At 39.6% G+C, this 14,744-nt stretch overlaps 1 protein-coding gene across 3 annotated transcripts in view; it reads left to right on the forward strand.

Moving 5' to 3' along the window:
* med23 (mediator complex subunit 23) overlaps positions 1-14,744 on the forward strand; it is a 121,241-nt gene that overhangs the window by 77,898 nt on the left and 28,599 nt on the right. For all 3 annotated transcript variants that reach the window (XM_043683331.1, XM_043683338.1, XM_043683342.1), the window contains 5 exons: positions 1,761-1,977; positions 5,392-5,628; positions 7,555-7,720; positions 9,034-9,106; positions 12,611-12,825. In XM_043683331.1, coding sequence (XP_043539266.1) covers positions 1,761-1,977; positions 5,392-5,628; positions 7,555-7,720; positions 9,034-9,106; positions 12,611-12,825 — 908 coding nt within the window. The remainder of the gene's footprint in view (positions 1-1,760; positions 1,978-5,391; positions 5,629-7,554; positions 7,721-9,033; positions 9,107-12,610; positions 12,826-14,744) is intronic.

Raw genomic sequence — 14,744 nt, forward strand, 5'->3', positions numbered from 1 at the left:
AGCATTGGTGAACAGGTTATTGGTGAGTAAGTGTTGCTTCATAGCATTGTTGATGACACTTTATGCTGTCAGTTTGAGCTCTCATCATAATGTATCTAACATTTTAACTGTATATTGGTCCGGTTGTATAAGGTGAGTGCAATTAACATAGTTTTCTTCCATCATTCTAATTTAGTTAAATATTGGAATGAAATACAGGGTATCCTGCATCAGCAGTTTTGTTCCATTTAAATGTAATTTAAAGTATGTTAGAAGTCGGTTTTTCCATTTTCCTGCTGTGATCCCAATGACCTTGATATTTGCTGAAAGTCATCTATACAATCTGACTTTCAAATTTCATAGTAAACTTCATAGCAGATATCATGAGCAATATTAGTATTTTTGTATTTACAAGAAATACTTGTCATCAGCAGCATGCCAATTGCAGATCACATTACTCAGAAAATTGTGGCTCCAATTTTGAGGAATGGTCTGACATATCTGGAACTTTACATTGTTTGGTCTAAAATCTTTATGAAAAGCCACTTCAAAAAGAGGAAAATTAATATAATTTTGATATGTCCAAAATCAGATTTTATAAGTTGTACAGTAATCATCCATTGTGACTCAATCAAAATTCTAGATGTGAGATATGGTGTTGAACTCATTTTCTTACTTGCAACCATTATAAAGTAATCTTTAGAGGCTTAATAACTAACCTTTATTTCATCTTTTTGTTGACTTAACACACACTTTTTCTCTCTCTCTCCTGCTCCACCTCCATTAGAAGTAAGAAAAGCATATTCTTTGGCACGTTTGCAAGTATAGGAAATCCATTTTTTAGTTGAATGTTATGAACAAACTTTATTTGCCTTCAAAGTTTATCAGAGGACCTTTTCTAATGTAGAAGGGATCCACTATATTTATTAGAATTCATAAATATCATACCACAGGAAGCTAATTTGTGGCCAGAATTTACAAAATGATCAAGATGGAGCATGGTATTCTGGAGTTGAACTAACACACTTCAAGTAGTCTGCAGTTTGGTAATTCCATTCGTTGAATTCATCAGCATTTAGACCCATCAATTCATTACAGATCCTTTGCAAATTTTGGTTTGCTTAACCGAGACAAATATAATTACTTAATTGAAAGTGTTGCAGAAAATATGAAGTAGTCGTTGATTGTGATAGTGAAATGTTTTTCCATAACTGCTAAGTTTACAATATTCACTGACACTGATTCTGTTGAGGTTTTGTGTCCTGATGGTAATCGGGCAAACATCGTATGTCCACTTTACAGATGCAGTCTTCTATGTTTTTAAGCACACGTGAGAATATGACTTGAGTCAAGTGTAGAAAGGCATGAGAAATGTGAGACACAAATTTGGCATGGCAGAGGTCCACCAGGAAGAGGAAATGTCATTGTAGCGTTTGAATAGAACCTCTGTTGCCTTCTGGTTGTGTTTTTCTTTTAAATTATCTAATATTTTCAGCATCCTTATCATGAAGAATGAGCTATAATGGCATTCAAGCTAATTTTATGTTTTGTGTAGTGACTGATGAATGAACGCAAACATTTTCAAGTTGAAAGCTTTGCCCTGATATTAACAATCATTATTAAAGACTGTAAGCATTTTGAAAATGAAATTCTGCTGCTAATTAGCATTGAAAAAGATGAGATTGAAATTGCAAAAGATTTGAAAGAATGGTGCTCAGGAATAGAATTCATTTTAATGTCAATCGTCTTAAGGCTTTCTACTTGCTGTTCATCTCTTTCAGAAATATCCTGAAAAGCTGTATTTTGAGGGCCTGGCTGAACAGGTTAATCCCCCCGTGCAGATTCAGCCTCAATATCTCCCTATTTATTTTGGAAATGTCTGCCTTCGGTTTTTGCCAGTGTTTGATATTGTAATCCACAGATTTTTAGAATTACTCCCAGTTTCAAAATCTTTGGAAACACTTCTTGATCACCTCGGAGGCCTGTATAAATTTCATGGTAGGTTTCATGTACTTCAAGATATCTAATAGTGCTTGTCTCTCTTCCTTGTGTATTAACTAAGTGGGTATGTTTTCTACTATTTGTATAATTAAGTTTTTTTTTAAATTTCAATCTTGTTTCTTTGCAAGGCCAGTGATCTGATACGATTTACTAAACATCAAATTTGCTCACAAATGATTTATTTATTTATTATGTTTATTTTGTTACACAATACAGTGAGAAGTGCTGTACAGTGGCACCACTTTCTAATTCTATCTTAAAACACAGGAAAAAAGAACAACATTTAGAACACCGAGGCATAAAAATAAAGATATAATGCTCCACTATGGGCCTGGTGACCAATAATGAGTCAGTTTTGGGTCACTTTGCTGATAGCAGCAACTGCCAATGTCACAGTAACTCCTACTGAGCTCAAACTCCATTGCAGCAGTCATGAGTCTGCTCTAGAACTATCTCATCAATACAGAAGCACTAGGCTCACTTCGTGGCGGTGTAAGCCTATCTTCAGTGATTGCAGGATGACATTTTTTATGCCTTTGCGCCACCAGCAAGACAGTCTCATGAAAGATTGGAAGTACAGTGCCGATGATGTTCTGCCACGCCACTAATATGTAGGAGATATGATCAGTAAGGTGAAATGTTGAAATATTTTCCCCGTATTGGAAAGATGCGTATTCAATATCACAACTGAAGCAACATTTTTATAGCATCCTTGCCTTGAGTGTTTTACATGGGTGAATATGTGTGACGCGGAGGGACGAAAAGAATTATCAAGTGCAAGAATTGAAGTACAAAAAAGGAAGAAATCTGTGTGTTTGTGTAGGATCAGGGATTGTGAAAGTGAAAATCAGATCAACAATAAGAGACTTTTTACTGTGTAGATTGTTAGGCCTAGGAAAAGTGCTCTTGTTCCTCTTTACCCACAAACTATGCTGCAGAAATGCTTATCACTCTTGCATCTTTTATCTGCCAGGTTTTCCCAAGCCAGGAAAAACTGACGCTCTTGGTGAAAAATAGAAAACCCATTAAAATGAAGGCATAAAAGATTTACTGGTCAAGTCACATTCCAAGGGCTGTTTGGTCACTTGCCCATAGCAGTTAAGGCCACGAGATCATTTTTAAAGTTTTGAATGTTTTACCTTCCCACTTGATCCAAACCTATATGTTTTGAGGGTTAAAAGGTTCCCCAGAGATAACCCACTGTGCAAAAAATATTTTTGCACATTATGATTTAGAATCAAATGTCTGGAAGAATGGTGGAAACATTCGGCACAACTTTCGAAAGGGAATTGAACGAATTAGAAGAGTGAAGGATGCCATGCTGGGACCTGCAGTCAGAAAATTGCTGGACAACAAACAGCTTAATACTGCATCAGTCGAATATCATGAAGCTCAGGAAAGCTCCAATTATGAGGCTTTATGAAAAAGAGGCTGCAACCTTAGATTCCTGCATCAAATAATGACTTGAAAGGTGCAAAAAGGTCATTTGAGAAATTTGTCTGAAGTAATGGGTGGGTGGCACGGTGGCACAGTGGTTAGCACTGTTGCCTCTCAGCGCCAGAGACCCGGGTTCAATTCCCGCCTCAGGCGACTGACTGTGTGGAGTTTGCACATTCTCCCCGTGTCTGCGTGGGTTTCCTCCGCGTGCTCCGGTTTCCTCCCACAGTCCAAAAATGTGCAGGTCAGGTGAATTGGCTAATGCTAAATTGTCCGTAGTATTAGGTGCAAGGGTAAATGTTAAGGAATGGGTCTGGGTGGGTTGTGCTTCGGGGGGTCCGTGTGGACTTGTTGAGCCGAAGGGCCTGTTTCCACACTGTAAGTAATCTAATCTAATCGGGCCTGTTTCCACACTGTAAGTAATCTAATCTAATCTAATCTATTAACATTAAGTTTGCATACTCTACGACAATCCAGAAGTTTTCAGTTTAGGACAATTTGCAAAATGAATGTGTGAAACTGCCTTTAGTAGGGCCTGTTTCCACACTGTAAGTAATCTAATCTAATCTAATAACATTAAGTTTGCATACTCTACGACAATCCAGAAGTTTTCAGTTTAGGACAATTTGCAAAATGAATGTGTGAAACTGCCTTTAGTAAAGAGACAAGATTACACTTGTTTAAGTGTTGTATTTGTGTTCTGGAGTCTGAAGTTGAGATTTTCTCTTGGGAGTGAAATTGGCTTTATAGAACATAGGAACAATGTGTCACAGGAGACCTGTTAATCTTTCATGCTCTTTGAAAGAGATTAATCACTCTTCTGTGATGATGCTGCTCCTTTAACAAGTTCATGGTGTCCTTGGATTTTTTTCAGAGAGGTCATAAAAGACACAGACTCTAATAGTTCTAGGTTGAAGAGTTTTAGGGCCAATTTAATAATAATGAACAGATGCTACCTCAGACAAAAGGCTTTAAAGTTTTTGGAAAAAAACACTTATACTAGGAAAGGGGAGTGGCAAGTTCTCCCAGCTCACAGTTTTTCTTTGGTCTTATTATTCACTGAAAGCCATCAGGCCTTTGTCAAAGAACCAGGCCCATGGTGGTAGCCCTCTTGCGCCCTCTCACTCTTGCGCCCTCTCACTCTTGCGCCCTCTCACTCTTGCACTCTCTCACTCTCACTCTCTGTGTCTCTCTCACCTCTCCTGTAAGCCCCTACGTTTGATTTTACCTTTTTGTGCCAAGGGGTGTTTATGGGGATTATTCCAAGTATTTGGAACAACATCATTAAGTTGGGATGATCCGTTGGTTTTTCAGATAGGTTAAGTTATTCGGGATTTTGTTCTCTTTTGTTTGTGTTTTATTCGGTAATCTTGTAAATAAATTCTGTTTTGGTTAAAATTAAGTGGTTTCACCAGTGCCATCTCTCCTGGAATGTCCACTCTACACCTGCTTAAAACAACGAGCAAATTTAGGGTCTGGTCTACTTTCTTGAAATGTTTTAAGGTCTGGCCTGGTCCATAACACTTACTTGTTGTTTCTTTGCAGCTGTGTAATTTTCTTTCTTTACCATTACTTATCTAATTCCCTTTTGAAATCTGTTGTTAAAATCTGTTTCTTTCACTCTTCTGTAGAGAACATTCAAATCACTGCTATGTAAGAAATCTTTTCATTTATGCTACCCCTGGTTCTTTTGCCAATCACCTTAAATCTGCCTACTTACCCTTCTGCCACTGCATTGTCTCTTTATTTATTCTGTCTGTACCCTTTGTGACTTTTAGCACCTGTATCAAATCTACCCTTAACCTTTTTTCTATATGAATCCTATTGTGAATTTTCCTAGTGTGTCTTTGTAACAAGTCTTTGGATACATTTAATTACATTCCTGATTTTGGAGAGAGTTTGTATTCTTATTTTTGCTTAAAATTAACTAAAATGTAGGATCAATGTTCAATTGCATTTTTGTTTCCACTGTAGACCGACCTGTCACCTACCTATACAACACACTTCATTACTATGAGAGACATCTGCGGGATCGCACAAATCTTAAACGCAAGCTTGTTCATGCAGTCATTGGCTCTCTAAAAGATAACCGACTACAAGGCTGGTGTTTAAGTGAAACTTACCTGAAATCTGCCATGAATGCACGAGAAGACAATCCGTGGGTTCCTGATGACACGTACTACTGCAAGTTAATTGGTCGATTGGTGGAGAATATCCTTCCTCTGTGCTAATTAGTTTGTCTTGTGCAGCAAATGTATATTATAGAAAGAAGTCCTGCCATAGTTAATGTAATTTATTAAGAGTATCTGTACATAAGAGCCAGAAAATACCTTTTGAAGGAAATAAATTGACTGAAAGTTTGTTAATGTAATCTTGAATTTTCTCCAGAGTTTGAAAGACTTTTTATCATTCTCATAAGAAACTTTAATCATTACTGTCAGTATGAAGTTGTTCATTGCTGCATGCAGAATTTTTGGAAATGGTGTCCAAGTGTAGGTGTAAAGACAGCTTGCCAGAGGGTTACAAACAGTTTACAGGGAGATATTGATAGGTTAAGTAAATGGACAAAAAGATAAGAAATGGAGAATAATATGAAGTGTTCATTTTGGAAGGGAGAGCAAAAGAATATTATTTAAATAGAGAAATCTTCAACAGAAAGGGACTTTGGGACTATTTATGCAAAAAACTCTGAAAGCTAGCATGCAGGTGCATCAGGTAATCAGGAAGGCTAATGGAATGTTGGCCCCTATTTCAAGGGAGTTGGAGTACAGGTATCCCCTCCTTTTCAAAATTTCGCTTTGCGCCACTTCGCTTTTACAAAAGACCTACATTAGGACCTTTATTTTGCTAACCGAAAGAAATCCAAGAGGATTTTCACTTTTACGAAGAAAGGTGAAATGTTTCCCATATAAATTAAGGCTTCGTTGCTTTATGCCATTTCAGCTTATGAAAGGTGTTATGGGAATGCTCTACTTTCACATTGTGGGGGATTCCTGTATAGGAATAGAGAACTCCTGCAGTAGTACAAGATGCTATTGAGACCATTTCTGGAGTATTGTAAGAAGTTTTGGTCCCCCTTATCTAAGAAATGATATTATTTCAGTGGAGGCAGTTCAGAGAAGGTTCACTAAGATACGGAGGAATTTATTCTGAGGATTGAGAGTCTTTGGAACTCCTCACCACAAAAAGCTGTAGTACCAAGTTCTTGTGTATATTTAAGGCTGAGATGGAGTCTTGATAATAACGGATATGGGGAAAAGGGCAGGAAAATGGGCTTGAGGAGCGTTGGATGATCCATGATCCTGTTGAATGCAGAATATGCTCCAGAAGTTGAATGTCCTACTCCTGTTCCTATTTCTTATGATCTTATGTAGCAAAAGCAACTGGGCATTGACAGTTCCAGTCACTGTAGTAATTTATTTATAGTTTATGCCATTATAACTACGTTTGTCTAATTTCTATTCAATCCATATAACAATAAAATTCATCAATAGAAGTGGAAATATATTTGTTTTGCTGAGGTTTAGGTATTCCGGTGCCAATAATTCAAATGGAGCATGAACCAAGGAAACACTTTTTAAATTCATTCATGCGATAAGGGCATCGCTGGCTAGGCAGCTTTTATTGCCTGTCCCTAATTGCTCAGAGGACAGTTAAGAGTCGACCACATTGCTGTGGGTCTGGAGATACCTGTTGATGAGAACAGGGAGGATGGCAGTTTCCTCCCCTAAAGGACGTTAGTGAGCCAGATGGTGTTTTTTTTTTTGATAATCGACAATGGATCCTCAGTTGTTATTAGATTCTTAATTCCAGGTATTCAATTAATTCAAATTTCACCATCTGCCATGATGAGATTCAAACCCGGGTCCCCAGAATGTTAACTGGATCTCTGGATTAACAGTCCAGCAATAATACCGGTAGTCCATTACCTCCCGTATTTTATGTTCTTTTGATTTGTAAATATTAGCTACATTAGATGAATTATTTTTAAATGTTGTATAATTGGTTTGTCCGTTATTTTTTTCAATGTACTTCATGAATGAAGTATGGTTATGTTTGATATGTATTTCTTCTACTTGTGAAAATCTTTAATTACTGTTACACATTCAGTCATATTTCCCTTAATCAGTACACCACCTATGGCAGGTAAATCGCCTGGTCCATTTCCAAACTGTGACTGGAGATTCAATGAATTTCCAAACCCGGCAGCACATGCCCTTCATGTAACCTGTGTGGAACTTATGGCATTATCTGTTCCGGGGAAAGAAGTTGGAAATGCACTTCTTAACGTTGTACTTAAGAGGTAACTTTGTTTGGAAATTATCTTTCTTCACTTTGGGCAGTGATGGCTCTTAAAGAGCAGGTTACGTTTAAAATGTGAATGAATTGTATTTACGTAATGTAAGAGCTAAATACCTGGCTAAAATTTGATTTGCTTGAATTCCATGATGGTTGCAAGTTTCAGGCTTTCACCTGTTTTGAAGAATGCTGTTGAGCATGTTTCTTTCAAAAGATAAAAATGACCATTGGTTATTCAAGTTTGGATTTTGTATTAGTGGCACATGTGCATTTTGGTCTCTGTGTATGAGGGGATTTATTGATTAACTTGTCAGTAATTCTGGAGCTGTTTTTTGAAAGAAATGTCAGTATGGGAAAGGAAGTCTGGGAGTAGTGGTGGTGATGGGGATTTATTTGAATAAGAATTTTATTAGCAAGCGCAGTAAATACTAAGTGGCAGAGTTTGCTTTCAGTTTTAAGGGATCAAGATTGTTTGTTTATTTTTACTCGGAGGAAAACCCATTGTTTGGAAGCCTTCTAGTTTCAGTTCAGAGGTTGTGTAGAAAATTGGATGTATGAAACAGCCCTTTATGTGGAAAAGGTAGAGTTGAGAACCGTTAGGAAATAGGTTACCTCAATGTAAGAGTTTTAGTTTGAAAGTTGCAGACCAGAAGTGTTTGATTTAGAATCCTGAAACGTTATGTGAAGCTGTGGAAGTCTAAGCTCACGTGTGTGAATAATCAATGAAGAGGCTACCAAACTCTCAAGACTGGGAAATGGGTAAAAAAAGCAGTTAAGGGAACCCTAGTAATGATAAAGATACAAACTCTCTGGTGTTTGTATACTGTTACATGCAAGTGTTGGCAGAGATGGGATTGTATTTTAATGTGTTTTGAAATTTTTTGATATGTGTCAAAATTTAGTTTATCTTTTCCTTTGCATAATAAACTTTTATTGATGAAATCTGATTTGCAGCACATCTTTGTGTTTCAATGAAAGACTGCCTTGTTAAATTTAGAAAAAAGCAAAATATGAACTAACAAACCAGCTTTCAGCCTGGGATTTGACTTGTCCAGAGATTACATTGGATGGGATTGTAACAGCACATCTGCTAGCATCTGTGAAGAGAGAAATCTTATTAATGTTTCAGGTTGATGTCTTTCTATGATCTGCTGTTCTGATGCCAAGTCATCTGCCTGAAATATTATCTGTATATTTTCTGCCCGATCTGCTGAAGATTTTATGCATTTTCTATTTTTACTACTATTTTTTTCATCCACAGTGTTTTGCTTTCATGCTTGTTCTTTGTCATTTGCTTCAGTACTATTTTTATTCCAGTCAACCATTGGTACCGAGAGAAAACATTACTGCCTGGATGAATGCAATTGGACTTGTAATAACTGCATTGCCTGTAAGTTTTTAAATGTAGTAAGAAATTTAGTAAGTACTAATAGTTGATGTAAATAAGACTTTCGTGGCACCTGAATTCAGGGTTAATTTATAATTCCAAGTAAATATGTTAATTGAAAATAATCTTGTGTGAAGCTTTCAAAGTCTGTCTGGGGTTAAACTTTTCTCTGAGAAACCATTAGCTTTCCATTAACATTTTGTTTTATTTCAAAAATATACTTTATTCATAAAATACTTTGATGATCTGTACAACTGGACATGCCATACATATGTAAACATTCCATTTGTTTGCATACCGAAAACAGTAATCATTCCTATTTACAGGTCTGTACGATTACATTTTTAGCTGAGGCGTCAGCAAATCCCAAATGACTACGTGGGCCCCCTGTTCTTCTTAGGCAGGCAGATGTGTCAGTTCAGCTGAGCTGCAATTGGTTGATTTATGTTTTAACTTTAAAAAATATAGTGTATTTATAAAAATATCTTTCAATGTACACAGTCACAAAAGCAGTTGGGTTCTGCCCAGAGTCAAGCACAGAGCCCCGTGTCATGGAGCTGCTCAGGATGAACCCCGACTGCATCTTCCTCCAGACTTCCTTTACAAAGGAACATTCCAGAAGGAGATGTGTTACAGTCTGAACCCGCCCCACTGCAGCCACTTCGAGGTGGCCCAGACTGAAGGATCTCACAGGCAGTGCCCTTCTCACCACCAGCCAAGCCATGTCTTGGTGCTTGTTGGAAAGTTCTGGCGATGAGGCATTCTGCCAAATGGCTTTGACAGTCTGCTCAGGGAACCGCTCGATAGGATCCGCCCTCTCCTTTTCCCGAAGGGTCTCAAGGACACTACGTGCTGACCACTTCCTGATGAACTTGTGGTCAAAGGTGTTTTTCTTCATAAACTTCTCCACGAAGGACAGGTGATACGGAACGGTCCAACTACTCGGAGCGTTCCGCGGCAGCGAGGCCAGGCCCATCCTTCGCAACACCGGGGACAGGTAGAACCTCAGTACGTAGTGACACTTGGTGTTTGCGTACCGGGGGTCCATGCACAGCTTGATGCAGCCACACACAAAGGTGGCCATCAGGGTGAGGGTGGCATTGGGTATATTTTTTCCCCCGTTGCCCAGATCTTTGTACAGCGAGTCCCTTCGAACCCGATCCATCTTTGACCTCCATATAAACTGGAAGATGGCCCTGGTGACTGCAGCGGCACAAGTTCTGGGAATAGGCCAGACCTGTGGTACGTATAATAGCAATGACAGTGCCTCACACCTGATTACCAGGTTTTTTCCTGTGATGGAGAGCGACCGTAGCTTCCATCTGCCCAGTTACTGCCTCACTTTGCTGATACGCTCCTCCCAAGACTTGGCACACGCCCCAGCCCCCCCCGAACCAAATACCCAGCACCTTCAGGTGGTCGGTCCTGACGGTGAAGGGGATCGAGTTTTGGTCGACCCAGTTCCCGAAGAGCATGGCCTCGCTCTTGCCTCGGTTTACTTTGGCCCCCGAGGCCCCTTCGAACTGGTCACATATGCACATGAGTCTGCGCATGGACAGCGGATCCGAGCAGAAAACGTCGACGTCATCCATGTACAGGAAGGTTTTAACCTGCAGGCCCCCGCTGCCAGGAATAGTCACCCCTCTCAGGCTCACATCCTTCCTGATGAACTTGGCAAATGGCTCTATGCAGCACACAAACAAGGCAGAAGAGAGAGGGCAGCCCTGCCTGACTCCAGATCTGACTGGGAAGCTATCTGATTCCCACCCATTGATTGAGATTGCACTGACAATGTTGGTGTAGAGCAATCTGATTCAATTGCAGATTCCCTCCCCAAAGCCCATTTTGGAGAGGACATCCCTCATATCTGTGTGATATCCTGTCAAAGGCTTTCTCCTGATCCAGGCTGATCAGGCAGGTGTCCAACCCCCTGTCCTGCACGTACGCGATCGTATCCCTGAGGAGCACGAGACTCTCGGCGATCTTCCTGCCCGGCACAGCACAGGTTTGGTCAGGGTGAATCACCGACCCTAGAGCAGACCTGACCCGGTTGGCGATTACCTTTGACAGAATTTTGTAATCCGCATTCAACAGTGAGATTGGTCTCCAATTTTTGAGTTCCTCCCTCTCCCCCTTCCGCTTGTAGATGAGGGTGATGATGCCTTTCCTCATGGATTCACTCATGGTACCTGCCCGAAGCATACTGACATACACCTCCAGCAGGTCCTGGCCGATCAAGGCCCACAGAGCGGAATAGAGCTCGACCGGTAAGCCGTCGCTTCCGGGAGTTTTATTCTTTTCGAAGGACTCGAGGGCCTTGGTCAGCTCGTCCAGAGATAGCGGCTGGTCCAGCCTCTCCCGTGTTCTATCGTCCAAGACCTCCGTGATAGAGGACAGGAACGACTGGGAGGCCGTGCTGTCGGTCGGCTTCGCGTTGTACAGACTGGCATAGAAGGATTTACTGATCCTAGCTTTCCATTGACATGATAATGCTGATGATTGCTTTTGCCAGAAATGTTGAGTGGATGACTATTCTCAGTTGCCTCCTGTGGTTTTCCCGACAGATATCAGTTTTAAGTCAGTGTGGTTTGCTCCATGTAATATTAAACGATAGGGTTTGTTCGGCACAGCAAAGGCTTGTAGGCCTTAGCATCAAGTAAGATGATGGAAAGGAGATTGCTGCCACCAATCAACTGAGAAACTAATTATGGAATTGCATTAAGATTTGTAGGACAAATTCAGTTGCAGTCTCTCAGATTAGTAAAATTGTTAATGTTTGGCTGTGTATCAATTAACATTAAAATTAGTTGTGAACATGCAGGCAAATGCCTTGAGGTCCAGTAAATATAAAATTGTATTTACATAGTGCCTTCGATGCTTCATAAAGAGGAAAGAGTGAGCTGTAAGGAGGATATTCCACTGCTTGTATCCCAGGCATCTGTAGATGCAGCTACTAATATAGGAGCAATTAAAATCGCTGAAGAAATTAAAACTGGTCGAGTTCAAATATTTGAGTTGTGATTGAAGGAAATTGGGGTGGGTGTTGGAGGCAGAGGTAAGTTCCACAGAGATTTAAGATAAAATTTTAAAATCAAGGCACTGCTTAGCCAGTTTATTTCAGCAGACATGAGGGTGACTGGACAAGGTTTGGTGCAAGGAAGCATATGTATAACAGTGTTACAAATTGCCTCAGAAGATGGACAGGAGACTGGCCACCATATATTAAATAGGCATTTGTTATCTCTAGACTTGACTATGAGGTTATCTTGATCTGGTGGATGGCATTAGAATGAAGTCAAGTGATGTTATAGAGGTGGGCTTAGTGATGGCAAAGGTGTGTGGTCAGAAGTCCATTTTTGGGTCAAATGTTACAAAGATTATGGTCACTCTGATTTGTCATTTAAATAAGTTGAAAATGTGTTAGCTGCGACATTTGGGATATCGAATTTGAAAATGCCTTCTAATTAAGATTTTATTTGCAAAGTATTTTTGTTCTTTTGTTTGAAGGAACCCTACTGGATAGTACTGAATGATCGCATTGTGAATGTCATCAACAGTGCAACATTAACCTCGGATACAGAATGGGTAGGATACCCATTTCAGCTATTTGATTTCACAGCTTGCCACCAGTCTTATTGTGAGATGTACTGTAGCTATGTTCTGGCCTTGGCGCATGCAGTGTGGCATCATTCAAGTATTGGACAGCTTTCTCTTATCCCCAAGTAAGTAACAGAAGTCTTTCTATTTATCTCTACGGTTATGGGTGTAATTTTATTTAATGAAATTTGCTTGTAGCATTTCTGTTGGTATTATGCTAACCACATGACCCTAAGACTGAAATACATTCCAACACTATAAGTACCCAACAGCTGTAGTGAGGAATTTAAAGCAGTTTGCTTTGGAACAAAGATCTTTTCTTTAGATAATTGCTGTTAGAGCAAACTCAGGAAGTGGTTCTAGGACTTATTAAGCATATGAGTTAAAGTCAGATTCGAAGAAGGCTCGGGCGATGCAAAAGTAAGCAGAGCATTGGTACTGTTTTAGGGGAAGCCAAGAGAGGACTTGGAAAAACTCTGAGCTTTTAATGCGTTAGTGCAGCAAAGAGCGTCAAGATTGAAAAGCCCATAAGTAGTATTTGTTTCTTAATACTGAGCATAATTAGAGCTCTTGGAAATATTGTGAACTGTGAGGGGGATAGTGTTGACCTACACAAAGCCTTGAACAAATTAGTGGAATGGGCAGACAACACAGATAGGAAAGATCATGAGAATCTTTGCTCCATGTATGTAAGTTTTCTCGCTGAGCTGGAAAATTAATTTTCAGACGTTTCGTCACCATACTAGGTGACAACATCAGTGAGCCTCCGATGAAGCACTGGTATTAATGACCTGCTCTCTATTTATATCTTTAGGTTTCCTTGGGTTGTTGATGTCATTTCCTGTGGTGATGCCATTTCTTGTTTTTCTCAGAGGGTGGTAAATGGGGTCCAAGTCAATGTGTTTGTTGATAGACTTCCAATTGGAATGCCAACCCTCTAGGAATTCCTGTGCATGTCTCTGTTTGGCTTGCCCTAGGATGGATGTGTTGTCTCGGTTGAAGTGGTGTCCTTCCTCATCTGTATTTAAGAATACTAGTGAGAGTGGGTCATCTCTTTTTGTGGCTAGTTGATGTGCGTGTATCCTGGTGGCTGGTTTTCAGCCTGTTTGTCCAGTGTAGTGTTTGTCACAATGTCGTAACAAACACTACATTGGACAAACAGGTAGAAAACTAGCCACCAGGATACAAACGTAAATACAGAACCTCAACCTGAGCCACAACCTTATCAAAACTCTCTTTTCTGCAGGGCAGATGTCTAAGATCAGAGGTGTAAATTTAAGATGAGGATTAACTGGTTCAGTAGTTCAGAGGAGATCTGAGGAAAGGTTTTTTTCACTCAGCTGTTAAAAATATCGAATGCACTGCCTGAGAGGGTTGTGGAGGCAGTACTCTCGCAACATTTCAGAAGCATCTGTATGAGCACTTAAAGTGCCAGGCCATAGTTGGTTTTGGACCAAGTGGGATTAAATGGAATTAAATTGGATTTGGTATTTGGTCATTGTCAACATGATGAACCAAAAGGCCTGTTTTTCTGTTTATGAATATGAAACATTAAATCTAATGCAGAAAATTGTGAAGTGATACATTTTGATAGAAAGAACATGGAGAAACAGTTTAAAATAAAGGGCTCAGTTCTGAATAGGGTGCTGAAATACAAGGACTTGGATGTACATGTGAGTAATTCTTTGAAGGTGGCTTGACAGGCTGAGAGCACAGTTCATGAAGTATGCAGTTTCCTATGCTTAACTTCTCTCATGTCCATATTAGTAATGTTAAAATTCCATGAAACATGAATTAGGTGTCAGCTAGAGTTCTGTATCCAGATCTGCGCATTACAATAAGCCCAAAAAAGACACAAGCGAACGAGATGCTTCAGTCACATAGATATATTGGAAAAGTTCAGACTACTCCCCAAGAAGTCTGAGAGGAGATTTGACAGATGTATTCAAAATCATGAGTCTAGTCAGAGGAGATGGGAAAAATTCTTCCAAATGCTTAACCATGAGCATTGTTGGTCATCAAACAACGGCAGTGGATAGATTGA

The sequence above is a fragment of the Chiloscyllium plagiosum genome, chromosome 3, assembly GCF_004010195.1.
Source record: "Chiloscyllium plagiosum isolate BGI_BamShark_2017 chromosome 3, ASM401019v2, whole genome shotgun sequence".
NCBI lineage: Eukaryota > Metazoa > Chordata > Chondrichthyes > Orectolobiformes > Hemiscylliidae > Chiloscyllium > Chiloscyllium plagiosum.